Source organism: Oncorhynchus mykiss, chromosome 20 (genome assembly GCF_057628025.1).
Source record: "Oncorhynchus mykiss isolate SJ-2025 chromosome 20, ASM5762802v1, whole genome shotgun sequence".
Lineage (NCBI taxonomy): Eukaryota > Metazoa > Chordata > Actinopteri > Salmoniformes > Salmonidae > Oncorhynchus > Oncorhynchus mykiss.
The window spans coordinates 31980516-32003722 of record NC_143041.1 but is presented as its reverse complement, the minus strand read 5'-3'; the positions used below and the strand labels follow the sequence as shown (position 1 = coordinate 32003722).

Sequence of the window (23207 nt, the reverse complement as noted above, 5' to 3'; positions counted from 1 at the left end):
TCCAGACCTGAATCCAATTGAGAATCTGTGGAAAAAACTGAAAACTGCTGTTCACAAATGCTCTCCATCCAACCTGTGCAAAACTGATAGAGACATACCCCAAGCGACTTACAGCTGTAATCGCAGCAAAAGGTGGCGCTACAAAGTATTAATTTAAGGGGGCTGAATAATTTTGCACGCCCAATTTTTCAGTTTTTGATTTGTTAAAAAAGTTTGAAATATCCAATAAATGTCGTTCCACTTCATGATTGTGTCCCACTTGTTGATTCTTCACAAAAAAATAGTTTTATATCTTTATGTTTGAAGCCTGAAATGTGGCAAAAGGTCGCAAAGTTCAAGGGGGCCGAATACTTTCGCAAGGCACTGTACATACAGTTGAAGTGGGAAGTTTACATACACTCAGGTTGGAGTCATTAAAACTAGTTTTTCAAGCACTCCACATATTTCTTGTTAACAAACTATAGTTTTGGGAAGTCGGTTAGGAGTAATTTTTCCAACAATTGTTTACAGATTATTTCACTGTATCACAATTCCAGTGGGTCAGAAGTTTACATACACTAAGTTGACTTTGCCTTTCAACAGCTTGGACAATTCCAGAAAATGATGTCATGGCTTTAGAAGCTTCTGATAGGCTTATTTTATTTTTATTTCACCTTTACTTAACCAGGTAGGCTAGTTGAGAACAAGTTCTCATTTACAACTGCGACCTGGCCAAGATAAAGCATAGCAGTGTGAACAGACAGCAACACAGAGTTACACATGGAATAAACAATAAACAAGTCAATAACACAGTAGAATGATTTATTTGTTTTATATATTTAAAAAAAATTGTCTATATACATTGTGTGCAAAAGGCATGAGGAGGTAGACTAATAATTACAATTTAGCAGATTAACACTGGAGTGATAAATGATCAGATGGTCATGTGCAGGTAGAGATACTAGTGTGCAAAAGAGCAGAAAAGTAAATAAATAAAAACAGTATGGGGATGAGGTAGGTAAATTGGGTGGGCTGACATAATTTGAATCAATTGGAGGTGTACCTGTGGATGTATTTCAAGGCCTACCTTCAAACTCAGTGCCTCTTTGCTTGACATCATGGGCAAATCAAAAGAAATCAGCCAAAACCTTAGAAAAAAAATGGTAGACCTCCACAAGTCTGGAGCAATTTCCAAATGCCTGAAGGTACCACGTTCATCTGTACAAACAATAGTATGAAAGTATAAACATCTAGGGAGGGGTGTCCATTAACATAACATTCTGTTCGTTTTTGTGTAGCACATGCGCAGGACGTCACCATGTTTTTATTACTGACAATTGTCTGAATCTGGTCCCAAAGACAATGGTGAGTTTTATTTAAAAGGGCTGGTATAATCCATGTGCTCCGAGCAGATATTTTAGTGCATGATAATCATGAATGAAATGAGGGTCTCTTTAGGTTCATCTTGTGTGTGTATGACTGATTTACTATCTGATGGTATGGTTCATCAAAACAAGTACAAAAATACTTAAAGTACAAATTCATTGTTTTCCATATCAAATAACTTGTTTCCAGTTTAAGTACAGGAGATTGAAAGAAAGCTTGAGATTATTAAGTAGCTAAGTGGTATTATTAAACGCTGAAACAGTTAGGCACCCTGGTTACATACTGTATCCACTAGCTTCACTTCGACACTTCATTGCATGCGTGGATCATTTTCTTTCTGTAGGTTGTCCTTCGGTGTTTTCCCCAAAATCCTCCATGATAACTTGAAAAGATGAGAAGCGATTCAGCATCAGTCATTTTGATAGCATACCTTTTTATAAATATTATATCATTCATCAAAATGTAATATCTAATAGCAATATTCATAAATATTGTAAAAACAAAATGTACTTAATATATTATGTATCAGCCTATAAGGCACGCCTAATTAGCATGGGGTGGCAGGTAGCTTAGTGGTTAGTGTTGGACTAGTAACCTAAAGGTATAGGTATATATAGCTATATGTTGTTCTACCCCTGAACAAGGCAGTGTTCCACTGTTCCTAGGCCGTCATTGAAAATAAGAATTTGTTCTTAACTGACTTGCCCCCATCCCCCAAAAAAACATTTACATGGCAGCCTCAAGCTGTGAGGCTTAAAGCGAATTTGATAATTCTGTCAGAAATTAATCTCACTGACTAAATATAAAGTCCACAAAAGCTAACAACCAGCATAGGTCTTTAAGAACACTACCTAGCTAACTAGCCCAATATTGGACTAAAGGAGCATAATGTTAGTCCAATGACCTTTATATTTTCTGTTTAAAGGGCAAATTGCCTCTGGAAGACAAATACTCCATCTAAACGTATATTGATTCTCAATTGCAGTTCGGTTCTGGAAACATAAATCCCTCACGTCAAAATAATTTCACAAATATATATACTTATTTTACACTATTTTAACCGGTTGTAACAGTTGCAGCCAACAGTATTTTTCAGTGACAACATGTTTGTGGCATGTCTTGCATTTACATACAGGTGTTAGAAGACGCAGATAACTAATTTGCACAGGAAGTCAGTCCACTGTCCTCCATAACAAGCGCTGTAACATGGACATCTGGTTGTGTGATCCCTAACCCTAGAAAAGTGTGTATCAATTTAACCTTTAGTTTTTTAAAATAAATTCTCGCCGATATGAAAGATAAGGTCCTTATACTTCAAAAACCACACCACAAGCGATGCATGTTAATGTTCAGATGGCGTGTTGCAACTCTTAACAAAAATATATATTTTTCCCCCTACAGAAGACGCCTTCGTCCAATGACTCTTACGTGTAATGTAACGGTAGTAAGAGTCATAATCAAGGGCCACCTAGTTAACTAGCCCGACTGGTAAGCTATCTAACAAACACACAAATATTGCTAATCTACAATAAATCAGTCTGATATAATATCAGTGTTATACCAGTATAAAGTTACCTTAATTAAGATGCTAGCTATAAATACAAAAAAAAGTTATACTATTGAAAATCTGCCAGTCAAATGAAGCCTACCAAGATGTGAAAATGTGCCTCGTTGATTGGGGTGAAATCTGCACAGCGTTCACAATTGGCTCAGAGCAGAAAAGGGTGTGCCACGATTAGCTGCCTTCAAGGTACTGCTGAGAACAAAAGTTCCTCGGTGAGATTCATGTGACATAAATGCACAATTTGAGCTACTCCAGGAAATGACTTTGCAGGTTAGCTAAATGCTGCCCCTTCTATTAAACATCTCAAGTTGAAGGCCGAGCAAGATGCTGCAGGCAGTCATTAGCTACAAAGTTATCCTTCTAGGCCCGGCCCTGGGTATAAGTGACAAAAACGCACTTTTTTATGGGGGAGGGGGGGACAACGACTCTGTAGGGGTTTCAACTGTTAGAATAGTAGAATACACAAAGTTCAATTTCGAAATTTGGTTGTGCATAAGCAGTTTTCCTCCTGTTATTTCAGTCACTGATAGTCACTCAATTAGCCATGTCAGCTAACAATTGCAGGAAATTTGTTTCAAAACTGCAAACATTTTCTCTCCACCCCATGGCAAAATGGATGGAATTGCAGAAAATGTGCTGTAAAATGGCAAAATTTTCTTTCTTCCCCATGGTAAAATGTGTAGAATTGTAGAAAACGTGCTTTAAAATGTTATTAGGGCCCCCAAAAGGCTCGGGCCATCCCTGACTGTGTGCAATTTTAAAATAATCGGTTCAGAGACATATCTGGTGTAATATAAGTAATTATTGGTACCAAGATTGTATTCGAAATGTGTACTTACACAAAGATTGACATTTCACCTTTGATCCTCGATGCGTAGCTATTTGAAACTTAATCACGACGCACTGCAGCATCATTTCGCCGCACGTGACTTTTCCTATTCCTGTAAAAATGTGTAGTAGGCGGGTCTGGTAGTTGCGACAGGAACAGTTCATTGGAATTTGTTAACTGTGTAGCCTGCCGTTTTGAGCAATATCCTGGGGTTTGGCTGTGCTGGAAATGCATTTTGTCTGCATTTTTTAGTTAGACAGACAAAAGGCTCTCAAATAGGTATAGCCTATTCATATGGACATTCAGATACACTTCATATAGTTTTACATAGACACGACAACATTTGAAAATGGCCTGGGTAAGGATGGTCCACATTTCCCTGATCTTGGTTTTAAGCCAACAGGTCGACTCTTACGGTAAGTCATTTTTGCCCTAAAATAGTTTGCTTTAAATGACGCATTGATTAATCAGTTGGAGCTGATGTTACTGTAAGTATTTAGTACAGTATTCCTGCTTAATTCTTTCAAAAACATTATGCAGGCTATAGGCCACTGTACAATATGCTAATGTTCTTGGAAATGATATAGCTATTCCAAAAGTATACTCGATATATAAATATATTGTAGATTTCTTGGCCTAACACAGTTGTGGCTGCTTCGCGTGATGTATTGTTGTCTCTACCTTCTTGCCCTTTGTGCTGTTGTCTGTGGCCAATAATGTTTAACGTTACCATGTTTTGTGCTGCTAACGTTACCATGTTGTGCTGCTGCCATAATGTTGTTGTTATGTTGTGTTGCTACCATGCTGTGTTTTCATGTGTCACTGCCATATGTTGTTGTCTTCGGTCTCTCTTTATGTAGTGTTGTGGTGTCTCTTGTCGTGATGTGTGTTGTCCTATATTTTTATTGTATTAATTTTTTTTATCCTAGCCCCGGTACCCGCAGGAGGCATTTTGCCTTCTGGTAGGCTGTCATTGTAAATACGAATTTGTTCTTAACTGACTTGCCTAACAAAAACAGGTTTGCCGAAAATCTTCCCCCAGCCAAAATTCCCCCCACCTCTTCTAATTTCCTTAATTTTGAGTCAAATACTTTCTATAGAACGGACTTCAATTAATAATGCATGTATGTGTGTTATATTAAACAGAGGAGGGAGTACAATTTTGGCAAGCAAGAAACATTTCAGAACAACTATGGCAGAATTATTATCCTTACACTCTAAAAAATACTAGTCGAATAAGACCTGGGAGAGATGACGAATTTTGGCAAAGAGATGTATTTATAGACTAATAAAAATCAGTAGGGGATTTAGGTACGGGCGGCATCTTGGCAGCCGCCGGGTGCGGCGGGCGGGCGCTGAAGGGGCGTCGCCCAGGGCGCCATATAAACTAGAACCGCTGCATGCACTTGAAACAAATAGTCAAACCGAAAATTGCAGACAAAAATGCTTTCTGTTACTAAGATCAGTGAAATGTAGGCTAAACTGACAACGGAGTGAATAGCAGAAATCTGAACTAGCAAGCAAGTCGTAGCAATGAAGAACGCGAAGGGGGAGAATTCTAACAGGGGGGAGATTTTGGGGCACAACACCGAAACCACTCAGTTTTGGAAAGTTTTCTTTCCCGAACCTATTTGTTCAGAGATTTTTATTTATTTATTTATTTTACCTTTATTTAACCAGGTAGGCAAGTTGAGAACAAGTTCTCATTTACAATTGCGACCTGGCCAAGATAAAGCAAAGCAGTTCGACAGATACAACAACACAGAGTTACACATGGAGTAAAACAAACATACAGTCAATAATAAAGTATAAACAAGTCTATATACAATGTGAGCAAATGAGGTGAGAAGGGAGGTAAAGGCAAAAAAAGGCCTTGGTGGCAAGGTAAATACAATATAGCAAGTAAAACACTGGAATGGTAGTTTTGCAATGGAAGAATGTGCAAAGTAGAAATAAAAATAATGGGGTGCAAAGGAGCAAAATAAATAAATAAATTAAATACAGTTGGGAAAGAGGTAGTTGATAGGGCTAAATTATATGTGGGCTATGTACAGGTGCAGTAATCTGTGAGCTGCTCTGACAGTTGGTGCTTAAAGCTAGTGAGGGAGATAAGAGTTTCCAGTTTCAGAGATTTTTGTAGTTCGTTCCAGTCATTGGCAGCAGAGAACTGGAAAGAGAGGCGGCCAAAGAAAGAATTGGTTTTGGGGGTGACTAGAGAGATATACCTGCTGGAGCGTGTGCTACAGGTGGGAGATGCTATGGTGACCAGCGAGCTGAGATAAGGGGGGACTTTACCTAGCAGGGTCTTGTAGATGACATGGAGCCAGTGGGTTTGGCGACGAGTATGAAGCGAGGGCCAGCCAACGAGAGCGTACAGGTCGCAATGGTGGGTAGTGTATGGGGCTTTGGTGACAAAACGGATTGTCCTGGCGTTACATTTTTTTCTTCAGTTTTTGCAATATAAAAGCGGTCAAAGTTCATTCGTGTTGCCTCTTTGTTAATTTTCCTGCCCCCACAAAAAAAACTTAATGTGAAAAAGTAGATTTTCAGACTGTACCTAATATTATAAGAGTTGATTTAGGTTGGGCCTGCCCAGGTTTATGGTTTACGCAACATTGTAACCTATGTTTGAGAACCAACATCTGCTCGGATAGACATGAGCCTGCAACTCTCATCTCTCCAGTGTTGCACTTTCATTTCCTATAGAATCATAGCCATGTGAGGGATTCTAAATGAACTGCAGCACCCCTGATAAATTGAAATGTACTGCAACAATTTCAACAATTTTACTGATATACAGTTCATATAAGGAATCAGTCAATTGAAATAATTTAATTAGGCCCTAATCTATGGATTTCACATGACTGGGCAGGGGTGCAGCCATGGGTGAACCTGGGAGGGCATAGGCCCAGCCAATCAGGAGTTTTTCCCCACAAAAGGGTTTTATTACAGACAGAAATACTCCTCAGTTTCATCAGCTGTCCAGGTTGCTGGTCTCAGACGATCAGCAGGTGAATACGCCGGATGTGGGGGTCCTGGGATAGCGTGGTTACATGTGGAGGCCGGTTGGACATACTGCCAAATTCTCTAAAACAACGTGGGGTGATTATTCTGTTTAATCAGCTTCTTGATATGCCACACCTGTCAGGTGGCTTGATTATCTTGGCAAAGGAGAAATGCTCGTTAACATTGATGTAAACAAATTTGTGCACAGAATTTGAGAGAAATAAGCTTTTTGTGCATATGGAAAATGTGTTTACATCCCTGTCAGTGAGCATTAGGGCAAGGATATTGATGGATTCAAGACAAGGTCCTTTTTATTGATATCTTTCTGAGTTTGTCAATGTGAAAGTAGACTGCCATTTAGATAATTTGTGCGATATAAAAAAAATATGAATACCGCAGTCATGTAAAATGACATAGAATTGCATGACATGCGTTTATATAAAGCCAACATTTTCCAGGGCCCTTGGCTACTAAAAATGCTCCCCTTGTTTGCAACTTCTATATGTGCCTCTACTCTACTGCTCTATGCCACTCTAATGCGATGATATGCATGCAATGCTTGATTATCACCCCCTCTTGCACTCACTTTTTGTTTCTGCATCTCCCAATTTACAGATTAAGCACTGGCTGTACATGTGGCTTGGTGTAGAGAAGGGACATGCTCTCCCGGAGTATGGGGGTAGTGTAGCGACCATAATCCAACACCTAGTGACCTCAAGAAGAGGTTTGGATCTCTTGGCATAACGGCTGAGCTGTTGGGTTGACAGTTGCTGGACCCGGGTTTGAGTCAGGACTAACTCCTGATTTCGCTTCAATATTGTCAGTCCATGTGTTTTCTTTTATTCAGGCAGTGGACTGATACACACAAAGTTGTCCTTAAAGTAGTCAGTTGTTGACTATAAATAAGGTGCTAGTTTGCAATAAGTGGTGAGCACTGTTTATTGTCAGTTGGTTTTGGCATTCTGTTTGTATGCCAGTAGCCTAAGTCAAGTTTTTTTTGTTCCTTCAACCTCAGTGGGGAAACTCATTGTAGATTTCACACTTACACCACAGAGAAAATCACAGTTAAAATAGACCCCCCTGATTTGACACATGCCTATCTTCATGTGTGGGTTACTACTGTACCCTCAGTAGGTTTTTATGGAGTGATTTTTTTTTTTTTTTTTTTCAACACCGATACAGATTTATTGGAGGACCAATAAAAGCCGATACCGATTTAATCTGCAGATTTGTATATAAATGACATTTACAACAATACTGAATGAACACTTTTTTATTTTAACTTAATATCATACATAAATAAAATCAATTTAGTCTCAAAATAATTAATGAAACCTGTTCAATTTGGTTTAAATAATGCAAAAACAGTGTTCAAGAAGAAAGTAAAAGTGCAATAAGTGCCATGTAAAAAAAGCTCAAGTTTAAGTTCCTTGCTCAGAACATGAGTGCATATGAAAGCTGGTGGTTCCTTTTAACACGATCCTTCAATATTCCCAGTTAAGAAGTTTTAGGTTGTAGCTATTATAGGAATATACCTTTGACTATTGGATGTTCTTATAGGCGCTTTAGTATTGCCAGCCTAATCTTGGGAGTTGATAGGCTTGAAGTCATAAACAGCGCTGTGCTTCAAGTATTGCTAAGAGCTGCTGCTGCCTACCACCGCTCAATCAGATTGCTCTATCAAATATCAAGCTATATACTTAATTATAATAAACACACAGAACAACTTCCTGCTACTCATGCCAAGAATATAAGATATGCATATTATTAGTTGATTTGGATAGAAAACACTCTGAAGTTTCCAAAACTGTTTGAATCATGTCTGAGTATAACAGAACATATGTAGCAGGCAAAACCCCAGAGGACTAGCCATTCAGATTTGTTTTGTTTTTGAGGTCTGTCTGTTCAGTGAGTTCTCATTGGGAAACAATATTTCTTAGGCACTTGTTTGCAGTTCCTACCGCTTCCATTGGATGTCACCAGTCTTTGGAATTTGGTTGTGGTTATTCCTTTGTGCAATGAAGTACGGCCATCTTGGAACTGGGTAACACTTTTGAGAGTTGCGCAAGACTTGAAAAGTAGCGTTGGGTTGTTGTCTTCCTGTATTGAACACAGATAGACCCGTCTTCAATTTGATCGATTATTAACGTTTAAAAATACCTAAAGTTGTATTACAAAAGTAGTTTGAAATGCTTTGTCAAAGTTTACTGGTAACTTTTGAGATATTTTGTAGTGACATTGCACAAATTGTAAGCTGTTTTTTTTTCTGGATCAAACGCGCCAAATAAATTGACATTTTGGATATATATGGACAGAATTAATCGAACAAAAGGACCAATTGTGATGTTTTTATGGGACATATTGGAGTGCCAACAAAAGAAGCTCGTCAAAGGTAAGGCATGATTTATATTTTATTTCTGTGTTTTGTGTAGCGCTTGCAGGGTTGAAATATGCTACTCTCTTTGTTTACTGTTGTGCTATTATCAGATAATAGCTTCTTATACTTTTGCCGAAAAGCCTTTTTAAAATCTGACATTGGCTGTATTCACAACGAGTGTAGCTTTAATTTAGTATCTTACATGTGTGATTTAATGAAAGTTAGATTTTTATATCATTTTATTTGAATTTGCCGCGCTGCATTTTCCCTGGCTTTAGGCCAAGTGGGACGCTAGCGTCCCCTATCCTAGAGAGGTTAACTAGTGATTATGGGAAGGTTTAAACTTTTTTTTTTTTTTTTTTAAATTTTTATTTTATTTTTTTAAAGATACGTTTAACTTGTTATGGCTGCAATCCCGATATATCGGGATAAGTGTCATCAACAACCGCTGAATAACATAGCGCTACATTCAATAAATATTACTACAAATATTTATATTCATGAAATCACAAGTGCAATATAGGAAAACACAGCTTAGCCTTTTGTTAATCCACCTGTCGTGTCAGATTTTGAAATTATGCTTTTCAGCGAAAGCAATCCAAGCGTTTGTGTAAATTTATCGATCCCACTACAAAACATTAAGTACACTTAGCATCAGGAAGCTTGGTCACGAAAATCAGAAAAGCAATCAAATTAATCGTTTACCTTTGATCTTTGGATGTTTTCACTCACGAGACTCCCAGTTACACAACAAATGTTCCGTTTGTTTCATAAAGATGATTTTTATATCCAAAATACCTCCGTTTGTTTGTCACGTTATGTTCAGAAATCCACAGGAAAGAGCGGTCACGACAACGCAGATGAAAATTCCAAATAGTTTCCATAATGTCCACAGAAACATGTCAAAGTTTTTTTATAATCAATCCTCAGGTTGTTTTTAAAATATCTAATCGATAATATATCAACCGCAAACGTCTTTCACAGTAGGAAAGGGAAAAGCAATACCTATCCAAATTTAGTTGCGCGAGCAAAACTTATGTGACCACTTGACGCACGTTATCGTTCTGGCTCATTTTTCAAAAATAAAAGCCTGAAACTATGTCTGAAGACTGTTGACACCTTGAGGAAGCGATAGGAAAATCTGGTTCATATCCCTTTAAATCCAGCGAAGGGAGGCTATGGAACATGAAGTTTTCAAAATAGTGTTTTCAAAACCCTTCCTGTTTTGATTTTCCTCAGCCTGCAATATCAGTTCTGTTATACTCGCAGACTATTTTGACAGTTTTGGAAACTTTAGTGTTTTCTATCCAATACTACTAATAATATGCATATATTAGCAATTGAGACTGAGGAGCTGGCTGTTTACAATGGGAACCTTTTCATCCAAGCTACTCAATACTGCCCCTGCAGCCATAAAAAGTTAATGCTAGCTAGCAACTTACCGTGGCTCCTTGCAGCCACAAGGTCCCTTTGATGCTGCACTCACGTAACAGGTGGTCAGCCTGCCACACAGTCTCCTCGTGGATTGCAACGTAATCGGCGTCCAAAAAGGCAGATTACTGAATATGAGAACTTGAAATCGGCCCTAATTAATCGGCCATGCAAATTAATCGGTCAACCTCTATTCTAGTGTGTTTGTGCTCCACAGAACAGAGGACATTGCATTTCCCCCACTCTAAAGTAACATTAATGTTGTGGAACTAAATCCGGAAGTGTTTTTTACCTTGTCAGCTCATGGATTTGATCTTGCAACCTTTCGTTTACTGGCCCAATGCTCTAACCACTAGGTTACCTGCTGCACCAAAATGTTAGCTTCCCTGCAATCACTTACAATACCCTCTTATGTTGTGCTGGAAGATTTATCGGTTTATTTAACTTGCACACAATGCAGCCCATATCTTGAATATTTCCCAGCAAACTTAAAGCTGAAATATGTACCTTTTTGGGCAACTGACCAAATTCGCATAGAAATGTGAGTTATAGATTGGTCATTCTCATTGAAAGCATATCTAAGAGGTGTCTGTTCTATGTGCTCTATTTCTATGCTTCCAGTTCTTAGGTTTCCTTTTTGTGTCTTTTGGTTTTGTACACTAGCTTCAAACAGCTGAAAATACAATATTTTGGGTTAGTGAAAATATATTTCACAGTGGTTTAGATGGTGCAATGATTCTCTACCCTATGCATTGCTTGTTTTGTCACAAACTGAAATAAGACAAACTTTTAGAATTTTAGCAACCAGCTATCATAAACCATAATCTATTGGCATGGGAATTTTTTTGATTTACATTTTTTAAAATATATTCTATACTATACCTGCATAGAAAAGGCGACATACTGTGCATGCAGTATATTTTTTTAATACATTTTTTAAATGGAGTTGTGGGACTTGAAAGACAGTACCTGCTCTTGTGAAATAACAGTGAAGTACTGCTGTGTTCTGTTGAAACTTTTCAGACATAGTGTTCAACATCAGACATAATGATCCCCAGAGTTGTTCGGGGAAATAAAAAACATTGTTTTGTGGATCTCCCTGTTACAATTTTGATCTGAATCAGTTATCCTTTGTTTTCTTTTAATTGATACAGACGAGTATGCTTTACCTGTGGATTGAGTTTAGCAAAAAATCCTTTACAAATAAATAAGGAGCTAGGTTGATCGATCATCAATCTGTATCTGCAGTTGTGTCTGAAAAATAGTAAAGGTTGAACCCGAGAGGACAATGTAGAATGGGCACTATTACAGTTATATTAGGTGCCAGTGGATAGCGTTCAGCCACCACAGGTATGTCCGGCAAGAAGTCCAAGATATCTTCAGACAAGGTTTATTCAGATAATGGTTCGCTACACCACGCACCTCTGTATTGATGGCTCACAGTAAAAGTGAGTGTGTATAAGTGGTTATATTGAAAATAATAGAAAGGAATAACCATGATTTATAGGCTTACATACAATATACAGGCCCAGTAAACTGTGGAGGTATAAACTAAATATACAAAACAGACAGAATGACCAGGTGAATCCAGATGAAATCTATGATCCCTTATTGATGTCACTTTCAATCAATGTAGATGAAGGGTAGGAGACAGGTTAAAGAAGGATTTTTAAGCCTTGAAACAATTGTGCCATTTAGAGGGTGAATGGGCAAGACAAAATATTTAAGTGCCTTTGAATGGCGTATTGACACAAACCAGCTGCACTGCTGCTGAGTTTATTACTCTCAAGTTTCCTGTGTGTATCAAGTATGGTCCACCACCCAAAGGACATCCAGCCAACTTGTCTCAACTGTGAGAAGCATTGGAGTCAACATGGGCTAGCATCCCTGAGGAACCTTGTAGAGTCCATGCCCTGATGAAATAAGGCTGTTCTGAAGACAAAAGGCGGGGTGCAACACAATATGTCTGCTGCAGAGGAACAAGAGAGCCATTTGAAAACAAGTTTTTATTAGTCATGGAAATGAAAGTTCTGAAAACAAATTGGCTCCCCATTTTTAAAAAGATGGAGAACAACCTTTAAAGGAAAAATACTGCCGTTTTGGTGCAAGTACAGCCAACTAGCACAAAAATGATATTGTCAATATGATATATTATCAAACATAATATCCCAATATGTAAATGTATTGATTCCCCCCACACCCCCCTTCACTACAGTACACGCTAGCATGAGGCTACAAAAGGTTGCAAATGTACATAAACACGGATATTAAAGCTAATATGTTTATAATATACAGTATATTCATTTCAATTTTATTTTTAAGAACTCTGTTTTTGCCATAGTCCTCATTGGCTTCCATGCTTTTGAAACGAGATCTTGTCCAAGGACGTCAGACACAAGCTTGGTTAGAGATGGTTGCTAAGCAACGGAGTACTATGATTGGTTGCCCAATATTCTGGGGTGGGGCTTGGTAAATTTGAATGACTGGCGGTAGAGGCTTAATCCTGATTTTACTTATGCAGGAAAATAAATGTTGTCATAATTATAAATACAGTTTATACATGTTTTATACACATTTTCTGTACAAATAGATTTTAAAGGCTATGTAAACAGACCATAAATGTAGTTTTTGTTTCCTTGGAAAAATGTATGCTATTATATGATACAGTATCAGTACTTGTTGCATTTACAACTTGTCTAATCTTCAACTGATTTCAGCCAGTGTATGGCTGTGGATTGATTACATTGAATGGAATGTTGGCAAATTGTCAGTTCATCTAAATTATTATTGGAATAAAACTAAAACTGGCTAGCTAACAAGCATAGTGCAGATAAATGATTCAAATTCCTTATTTTACACTATCTTATCACAGCACTGGCAAACCATGTTTGACCAACTCCCTGCCCAAAATGGCTGACCTTTATCCCGTCATAACAAGGTTCATAACCATTCTAGTATTTTAATGCCTAATTCTATGGGCCAAACTCTCAAAATACATTGCTTCGGGACAAAACAATCAGGAAAACACCAGAAAACATGGCATCTGGGTCATTTCAGCAAGCCATGACACTCCCCATCTCAAATTATTCTGAAATTGATTCTGCTGTTAGAAACCACTAAGATTAGCATCCCAGAAACATTATTTTGTTGAAATTTAATTTGGTCTCTGAGAAATTAAGCTAATTGATTACACGCAAATTGTCAACTTTAAATGTTAGGATTCACATAATATTGAACAAATTATAGTACCCAACATCCGATTTGGACCAAACTTATTCTTGCAATTGACTAAGACATAAGGAATCAAACAAAATTGTCAAAACCCATTCACGGACCCTCCACACCTCACTCCAATCCCAACCCAACAACCAGTATACAGTATCAGTTCTCTATGTTTGACAAGTAGTATGGAGCTGCAGCTTGGAGTATTGCTTCTTCGCCATTTGCAATGTATTCCCTGTGAATCTGTTGACGTCCCCCCCTGTTTTAGAGAAATTAGCCATCTAAGTACTTTGGAAATAAATGAGTGTGAAAGTACCAGGTTTTGCCTACTCGATGTGTCTGTTCCTGGTTCTGCCACCACATGCTTTTATCCATTTAGCTGGTTTATTCAATTAATCACAAAATTTTCTTTGCAATTTTGGGTAGAAAACCAGTAGCTTTTGCTCATGATGAAAGTGAATTGTGTGTTCAAGTCAGTCCTCCATGAAAGGAATTCAGTTTGTCCTTCTCTTTGCGACCTAATGCTTCAACCCAACTGACTTTGAATAGCCCAATAAATGGCAGCTCTCTGAGGGCTGTATGGTGCAATTCTCATATGAAGATTTTGCCCAAAACTATGATGGAGAAATGGACGAGTGACTAAAATGTTGTGAAAACCCTAATAAAATAATACAATTGTAAACCACTGCATGGCAGTCGTGTTTTTTTAATACAAATATTAGAAAATGTATTTATGTGATTAGTGACATTTACCATAAAACCCAACCCAATACCATTATTACCATTGCAAAACACTATACAGTGTGTGTTTGGGACTTTTACCATAGAAGAACATTAGTGACCATAACATTGAACCATTTGGATCTGCTGTAGCCAAATGGTTTGCTTGTTCACCAGAAATGGTCTAACTAATCCATACCTTTTCGGAGAGATTAAAGCACACACAAGGCTGTTTCCTGGACACACAAAAAAGCCTAACAACATGACAAACTAAATTGCTTTCATGGAGGACTGGCTTCAATTGTGAGGATGACCATACAATCTATTTCCATCATGAGCAAAAACTATTGTTTTTTTTTACCCAAATTTGCAAAGAAAAGGTTGTGATTTAATAAACACAAGAGACCAGCCACATGAAAAAATGTGTGGTGGTAGTAGCAAGGACAGCAGCATCTAGTGGGCAAAACTTGGTACTTCCACACTAATTTATAGTAAACAATGTAAGCAACTTCAATGGCTAATTTCTCTGAAAAACATCACCGAATGAAGAAGCAATACTCTAAGCAGAAGCTCCATACTACTTGTCAAACATAGAAAACCGATACTGTATACTGGCTGTTTGGGTGGGGTGTGGAGGGTACGTGGGTGGGTGGCTTTTGATCAGTTTATTGGATTATTCATGTCTTACTCATTGTTGGTATAACGTATGGTCCAAATAGGATGTTAGGTACTACATTTATTGAAGATTTTATATGAATCCTAGAAATTAAAATGGCCAATTTGGGTGCAATCAATAAGCTTAATTTCTGAGATGAAATATAATTTGAACTAAATGTTTTTATTTGCCCCGCACCCCAAGTTTTCTGAGCTAAAATTTTTTTTATAATACAAAAATAATAATTAATAAATGTTTTGTTGTTGGACAAGACTGTAAAATCTCCAATTCAGAAAATCTGTTCCCAGGTATTCCCACACATAAATAGAGAGGCATATGTAGTCAATGTTTAAATCATGGTTCTGTTTTTGTCAAGTACTATATCTGTTTTTCGGATTCTTGCGGTCATTTTGAAGTGCACAAATGATGTATAACTATGTTTTGGTCCCCTTAATATTCGCTCAAGAAAACATTGGCCCACAACTGACTGTAATTGGGGACCCCTGGTATACAGGTTATTGTTGCAACATCACTTGGATAGATTTAATTGCTATGTTATGCTGTTTATAGATATAGCACAGTTTTTTTTTTACAAACGCAGTCATTATATGGTAATTATACAACTGTCTGGACTGAGCTTGTTGATTCTGACTGACGTTCTACTATTTTATCCTACAGTTCCTCCTCCCGTCAACGTGAGCGTTATCTGCCGCAATTTTCACAATGTGATCTATTGGAACTACAGTGAACCATCTCTGCAGCCACAGTTCAATGTGGAAATGACACGAAAATACTCTGGGTAGGTGCTGCAGCACCTAAGAGGTTTCTTAATCTCTCACCAAATAGGGCCTATGTTATCCAATGTAGGTTAAATAGCTAGTGAATATTATTTAAGTCTTTCTTGCCACAATTTCAAGTAGAAATGGGAAAATTGACATGCACTGTCAGACCCATACAAATGTAAAGTCCTGTCAACAGTTCTTTGTCAGCTTTTCCATTGTAATTGTGAACTAACATTTCAGTCCAAATCAGAGGTTGCCACTAACCCACAACAATTGTTTTCCACTATCTTTCAGTGCTGCCTTGGTTTGTTCAAACACTTCCCTCTACCACTGCGATGTCTCCTCATTTACCAAAGTAATAGAAGAGGGCTACCGTTTCATATTGACTGCTGTTGGACAGAATACCAATTCCTCCGAAATTTCATTCACCTACGATGATACAGTGTATCCAGACCTGGTGGATGTACAGTGTAAGTTCTCACACTGAGCTAACCAAAAGGTGAATTATGGGAACAATGTTATACAGTATGTAGTGATTGAATTGGGGTAGTATCTTGAAAGGGTTTTGTAAGTACACTGTATGCACTGCAGCACATGTAACATTTATTTGTTGATCTGACCACACAATGCTCAGAGCCGGGAGATTTTGAACATATTTTCTGACCTCAGATTTTTTCACAAAGTAATGGTCTTTTGTGTGTTTTTTTTAGGCTCATTGGATTTCCCACCTGTCAACATCTCTGCTGTATCTGATCAAATTATCAAAGTTCAATTCATTCACCCGTTTCACATCTACAAATATGCCATCATCAAAAATGAAAGACTGGATCATAAGGAATTTCATTACATGGTTGTCACAGAAGATCACTTGGTGAGAACTGCCGGAAAATTATGACTTAGAAATGACTGGGGAGCACTTGTAGAAGCTGAGATTTTTCACATGTACAGTTGAAGTCAGAAGTTTACTTAAATTTAGGTTGGAGTCATTAAAATTTGTTTTTCAACCACTCCACAAATTTCTTGTTAACAAACTATAGTTTTGGCAACACCATGAGACCACGCAGCCGTCAGACCGCTCAGGAAGGAGACACGTTCTGTCTCCTAGAGATTAACGTACTTTGGTGCGAAAAGTGCAAGTCAATCCCAGAATAACAGTAAAGGACCTTGTGAAGATGCAGGAGGAAACAGGTACACAAATATCTATATCCACAGTAAAACGAGTCCTATATCTACATAACCTGAGAGGCCGCTCAGCAAGGAAGAAGCCAATGCTCCAAAACTGACATACAAAAGCCAGACTACAGTTTACAACTGCACATGGGGGCAAAGATTGTACTTTTTGGAGAAATGTCCTCTGGTCTGGTCAAAAATGGAACTGTTTGGCCATAATGACCATCATTATGTTTGGAGGAAAAAGGGGGAGTCTTGCAAGCCTAAGAACACCACCCCAACCGTGAAGCATGGGGGGTGGCAGAATAATGTTGTGGGGGTGCTTTGCTGCAGGAGGGACTGGTGCACTTCACAAAATAAATGGCATCATGAGGGAGGAAAATTATGTGGATATATTGAAGCAACAGCTCAAGACATCAGTCAGGAAGTTAAAGCTTGGTCGCAAATGGGTCTTCCAAATGGACAATGATCCCAAGCATACTTCCAAAGTTGTGGAAAAAATGGCTGAAGGACAACAAAGTCAAGGTATTGGAGTGGCCATAACAACGCCCTGACCTCAATCCTATAGAAAATGTGTGGGCAGAACTGAAAAGGCGTGTGCGAGCAAGGAGGCCTACAAACCTGACTCAAAATTCACCCAACTTATTGTGGGAAGCTTGTGGAAGGCTACCCAAAAAGTTTGACCCAAGTTAAACAATTTAAAGGCAATGCTACCAAATACTAATTGAGTGTATATAAACTTCTGACCCACTAGGAATGTGATGAAAGAAATGAAAGCTGAAATAAATAATTCTCTATAATTCTGACATTTCACATTCTTAAAATAGGTGGTGATCCTACCTGACCTAAGACAGGGAATTTTTACTAGGATTAAATGTCAGGAATTGTGAAACTGAGTTTAAATGTATTTGGTTAAGGTGTATGTAAATGTCGTGTCTTTGGCTATGTTGGATTAAGTGATATGACATGCTATTCTATAAAATAATTTCTCCATAATTAATATTACCTGATTGAGCTAATCATGTAAATGTAATTAACTAGAGAGTCGGGCACCACAAAATAATATTTATAGAGCTGTTATCTCCCTGAATAAACTCTTAAAGACCTAGTAACATTTTACATCAATAGCAGTCAATATTAATCGTCATCTTAATTCAGTCTCATCTGAAAGTTGTAAATTCTTAGTTATCTGCACGAACCCTGGCTAACAAGTTGAACCAGCAATACAAAATTGGATTTAATTATTTATTTACTAAATACCTAACTAATCACACAGAATTACACATACACATAATTCAATCATAACTTGATTACAAATTACGTCATAAAGGAAAACGTCCCTAGCTGGCGGAACAGATATGACCGCTTGTTACAGAAAAGAAAAGGGGCTGGGTTTGAGTGAAAGAGCGGGAAGACTGAGGAACAAAGGGCGAAGCTGTGCTATCGTACATACAGAATCTTATGCATTCAAAATTACCGCCCATTTGGAAAATGCAATAAATATTTACTCTGAGCTGCGCTTCGGTAGGTTGTTGGTAGATGGAAGGCCGTGTTGCCCAACCGAGTCCATTGTCCTTTGAAGAATGTCTCTGCTGGTAAATTGAATACGTTGTAGTAACGTCATTGTGTGGTAGACGGGATACTCTGTCTGTTCCTTCCTAACCCTCGTTTGCAGCGGCTGTTGCTAACTCAACGGCTAGGAGGTATCACTTCTGTAGTGAATAAGAGTTCAAAGTTCATACCATTCGCAACCAAAGCTCACGCTGATGTTGGCTTCGTTCTGTAGTTATTATCTGAACCATTCTGACATCGGACCGTCGTCCTCACGTCCTCGGAACAGGAGGTTATATTGTCGTCAAGGCTTTATATAGGAAGGGAGAGGAGGGCGTGTTTGAAAAGTTTTATAGCCCATGTCCTTTCACAGGGGCGGGCCTCTGAGCAGAGCCCTATCTTGTGAAAACCCAAATCTCACATTTTAGAAGCTAAAATCACATTTCATCCCATCACGAATAATTTCATTTTCAAACATTTAAATTGAACAACAATTCCATGTGAATCTGATAAACTCTACAGTGGGAAGTCTACACAGAGGTATGTCATCTTATCTTTGATGAGAACGTCTCAGATGACAACCGAACTGACATCATATTCATTAAGTACCATCGCATATGTTCAATTGTTTAGATTACCAGAATATAGTTCATTTCCCCCCACCTTCTGATGTTCCCAGAATCTCTATGTTAACCAAAGGTTTTGCAAATGTAACATCAGTAGGGTAGAGAGAGGAAAAAGGGGGGGAAGAGGTAGTTATGACTGTCATAACCCTACCCCCAGGCCAACGTCATGACATAAACTTCAACTGTATCTACCTGCTGCTTTCACTTGCAAGCAAAGCAGCCTTATTTTTCAAAAGGAAACACATTTATATCTTTCAAATGTAAACGTTTGCATATTTATTTTTATTAACATTGTTGTAGTATAGCCTAAATATATTCCTTTTTTTTCTTATTTTTCCCAGAAACAACACAGCTTTGCCTGCTCTTACAAGCAACACCATGTGTGTGAGGCTGAAATACCAGTCGATGGAAAGATGGATAGGCACTGCGTCAAGATGAAAGGAAAAATGAACAATGTTCATGTCTCAGCTCACCAGAACATATGCATTGAGGGGAAGCATGGGGATTCTGGTAAGACTCTTAATTTCTCACATGATGGATGCGTCAAAGTCATATTAGCTCTAAACCACATCTGCTAATATCTGATACGTCCTTTGAAAGTTATATTTGTCTGTATTGTCATATTATGGCTGATTTTAGCAGCAAATGCTCAATTAGAACACTGTACAGTTTTGAATGTGAAATCAGTTTGACTGTCAGTCTAACTGCTGGACTTGTTCCCTGTAGGTCCTAGCTACACTGCCCTCTACATTGTGATCCCTATCGTTGCCATGGTGGTGATTGCGTTCATCGTGTGGCTGATATACAGGAAACTGACAAGCGGCTCATTCCCTCAACCAAAGATTTTGGTGTGTTCAGCCTTTCAACTGTTTGGCCTGCACTGCAGTGGATTTAGTCATAAAGCTACTACATATACAGTCCTGGCCAAACGTTTTGAGAATGACACAAATATTAATTTCCAATTTCCAGCAAGTTTGCTGCTTCAGTGTCTGTAGATATTTTTGTCTGTTACTATGGAATACTGAAGTATAATTACAAGCATTTCATAAGTGTCAAAGGCTTTTATTGACAATTACATGAAGTTGATGCAAAGAGTCAATAGTTGCAGTGTTGACCCTTCTTTTTCAAAACCTCTGCAATCCGCCCTGGCATGCTGTCAATTAACTTCTGGGCCACATCCTGACTGATGGCAGCCCATTCTTGCATAATCAATGCTTGGAGTTTGTCAGAATTTGTGGGTTTTTGTTTGTCCACCCGCCTCTTGAGGATTGACCACAAGTTCTCAAGGGGGTTAAGGTCTGGGGGTTTCCTGGCCATGGACCCAAAATATCAATGCTTTGTTCCCCGAGCCACTTAGTTATCACTTTTGCCTTATGTCAAGGTGCTCCATCATGCTGGAAAAGGCATTGTTCGTCACCAAACTGTTCCTGGATGGTTGGGAGAAGTTGCTCTCAGAGGATGTGTTGGTACCATTCTTTATTCATGGCTGTGTTCTTAGGCAAAATTGTGAGTGAGCCCACTCCCTTGGCTGAGAAGCAACCCCACACAGGATGGTCTCGGGATGCTCTACTGTTGGCATGACACAGGACTGATGGTAGCGCTCACCTTGTCTTCTCCGGACAAGCTTTTTTCCAGATGCCCCAAACAATTGGAAAGGGGATTCATCAGAGAAAATGACTTTACCCCAGTCCTCAGCAGTCCAATCCCTGTACCTTTGCAGAATATCAGTCTGTCCCTGATGTTTTTCCTGGAGAGAAGTGGCCTCTTTGCTGCCCTTCTTGACACTAGACCATCCTCAAGTCTTCGCCTCACTGTGCGTACAGATGCACTCACACCTGCCTGCTGCCATTCCTGAGCAAGCTCTGTACTGGTGGTGCCCCAATCCCGCAGCTGAATCAAATTCAGGAGACGGTCCTGGCGTTTGCTGGACTTTCTTGGGCGCCCTGAAGCCTCCTTCACAACAATTGAACCGCTCTCCTTGAAGTTCTTCATGATCTGATAAATGGTTGATTTAGGTGCAATCTTACTGCAGCAATATCCTTGCCTGTGAAGCCCTTTTTGTGCAAAGCAATGATGACGGCAATTGTTTCCTTGCAGGTAACCATGTTTGACAGAGGATGAACAATGATTCTGAGCACCACCCTCCTTTTGAAGCTTCCAGTCTGTTATTCGAACTCAATCAGCATGACAGAGTGATGTCCAGCCTTGTCCTCGTCAACACTCACACCTGTGTTAACGAGAGAATCATTGACATGATGTCAGCTGGTCCTTTTGTGGCAGGGCTGAAATGCAGTTGAAAAGTTTTGTGGATTCAGTTCATTTGCATGGCAAAGAGGGACTTTGCAATTAATTGCATTTCATCTGATCACTCTTTATAACATTCTGGAGTATATGCAAATTGCCATCATACAAACTTTGGCAGCAGACTTTGAAAATGTATTAAAATTTGTGTCAATTCTCAACTTTTGGCCATGACTGTAGACTAGATTATAGTAAGACAGAGAATTTCTACAAGGTACCAACATGTGCTCTCCTGAAACTGTGTGTCATGTTCCTGTTGGAGTTATCAAAACAATTGATATGCTACTTCCTGCAAACACTGTCTCAACAATAGCAAATTTAAAAACATATTTCACCCACAGAATGTTTGACTGAATAATGTCTATTCTCCTCTGGTAGGCTTCCATACTGTCACATATCGGTTCAGTTAGGTCACTTATGCTCCCTGAGAGAGCCATCCTGAGTGAGGTACAAACAGGTGGCTCCCCCCTGCTGCAGACCCCCATGGAATCTTTGCCAGATGAGACCCTCACAGTCTTCAGTACCCCCCAGGAAGAGGTCCTCCGCCTCCCCATTGGACTGAAGGACCAGGAGTGGAGCGGTGGGGAGGTCATGTTGCCTAACGAGGGATCAGGCTCTTCACTGCAGGTAACGAGAGAGTTGGGACTGAAGGTGAAGAGTAACTTCGCTGAGCTGTCGAACTATGACTGCTCCCATAGACTTGTGATAGAGGAGATGAGTCCTGCGCGTTCAGCCTAGGGTAAACAGACTGCTGCAACCTGATTGGCTGAACGTGATACGCAACATCCGGGACTAATATTTAGCCACTATCATGGTGGTGGAAAATTGTTTCATGAGGAAAACATGCATAGTTTTCCTGTTTTTATCCGCCTTCTCGCCAATAAATTAAGGAGGATATCGAAGCCTTTGCAGCCTGAATGGAGAATGTTTTAGGTACGAACCTGTCCACAGGGGATACAAGTATATTGCCAGCTGCATTTGGACGGTAAGATTAACTCAATATCGCCATCTGCGGTCTTTAGGTTACATCATACCTAATCATTTTGGTTTTTATTGTGCACATCTGTATATTGTATTTTTCATATAGCTGCAATTATCTTTTTTTTTATAAATAATAAGGCTGTTTCTATTTTGCAAACTAATTCTATTGTTTTTAAAATATTATTTTCCCCTATCATTTCCCAATATACAATAAATAAACTCGGCAAAAAAAGAAACGTCCCTTTTTCAGGACCCTGTCTTTCAAAGATATTTTGTAAAAATCCAAATAACTTCACAGATCTTCATTGTAGAGGGTTTAAACACGGTTTCCCATGCTTGTTCAATGAACCATAAAAAATGAATGAACATGCACCTGTGGAACGGTCGTTAAGACACTAACAACTTACAGACTGTAGGCAATTAAGGTCAGTTATGAAAACTGAGGACACTAAAGTGGCCTTTCTACTGACTCTGAAAAACAACAAAAGAAAGATGCCCAAGGTCCCTGCTCATTTGCGTGAATGTGTCTTAGGCATGCTGCAAGGAGGCATGAGGACTGCAGATGTGGCCAGGGCAATAAATTGCAATGTCTCTACTAGAGGTCGACCGTTTTAATCGGAATGGAGG

The 23207-nt window shown here is 38.8% G+C and overlaps 1 protein-coding gene and 1 long non-coding RNA gene across 5 annotated transcripts; one reads left to right on the top strand and one right to left on the bottom strand.

The window, feature by feature from the left end:
* Window positions 1-787: 787 nt before the first annotated feature.
* On the bottom strand, window positions 788-3858 carry LOC149974569 (uncharacterized). 2 transcript variants are annotated; one of them, XR_016489474.1, is made up of 3 exons: window positions 3769-3856; window positions 3015-3121; window positions 788-1747 (listed from the first exon to the last, which is right to left on the bottom strand). It is a non-coding gene; the product is annotated as an uncharacterized LOC149974569 (long non-coding RNA). The 2 variants fall into 2 exon arrangements; XR_016489473.1 differs by having other exon boundaries at window positions 1608-1747; window positions 3015-3118; window positions 3769-3858.
* A 29-nt stretch (window positions 3859-3887) lies between these two features.
* On the top strand, window positions 3888-22816 carry ifngr1l (interferon gamma receptor 1-like). 3 transcript variants are annotated; one of them, XM_090211854.1, is made up of 8 exons: window positions 3888-4174; window positions 9080-9156; window positions 15848-15968; window positions 16246-16421; window positions 16662-16822; window positions 19640-19808; window positions 20025-20146; window positions 21978-22816. In XM_090211854.1, exons 2-8 carry the CDS (start codon window positions 9108-9110, stop codon window positions 22335-22337), a joined length of 1158 nt encoding a protein of 385 aa, XP_090067980.1. In that variant the 5' UTR covers window positions 3888-4174; window positions 9080-9107; the 3' UTR covers window positions 22338-22816.
* Window positions 22817-23207: the final 391 nt, after the last annotated feature.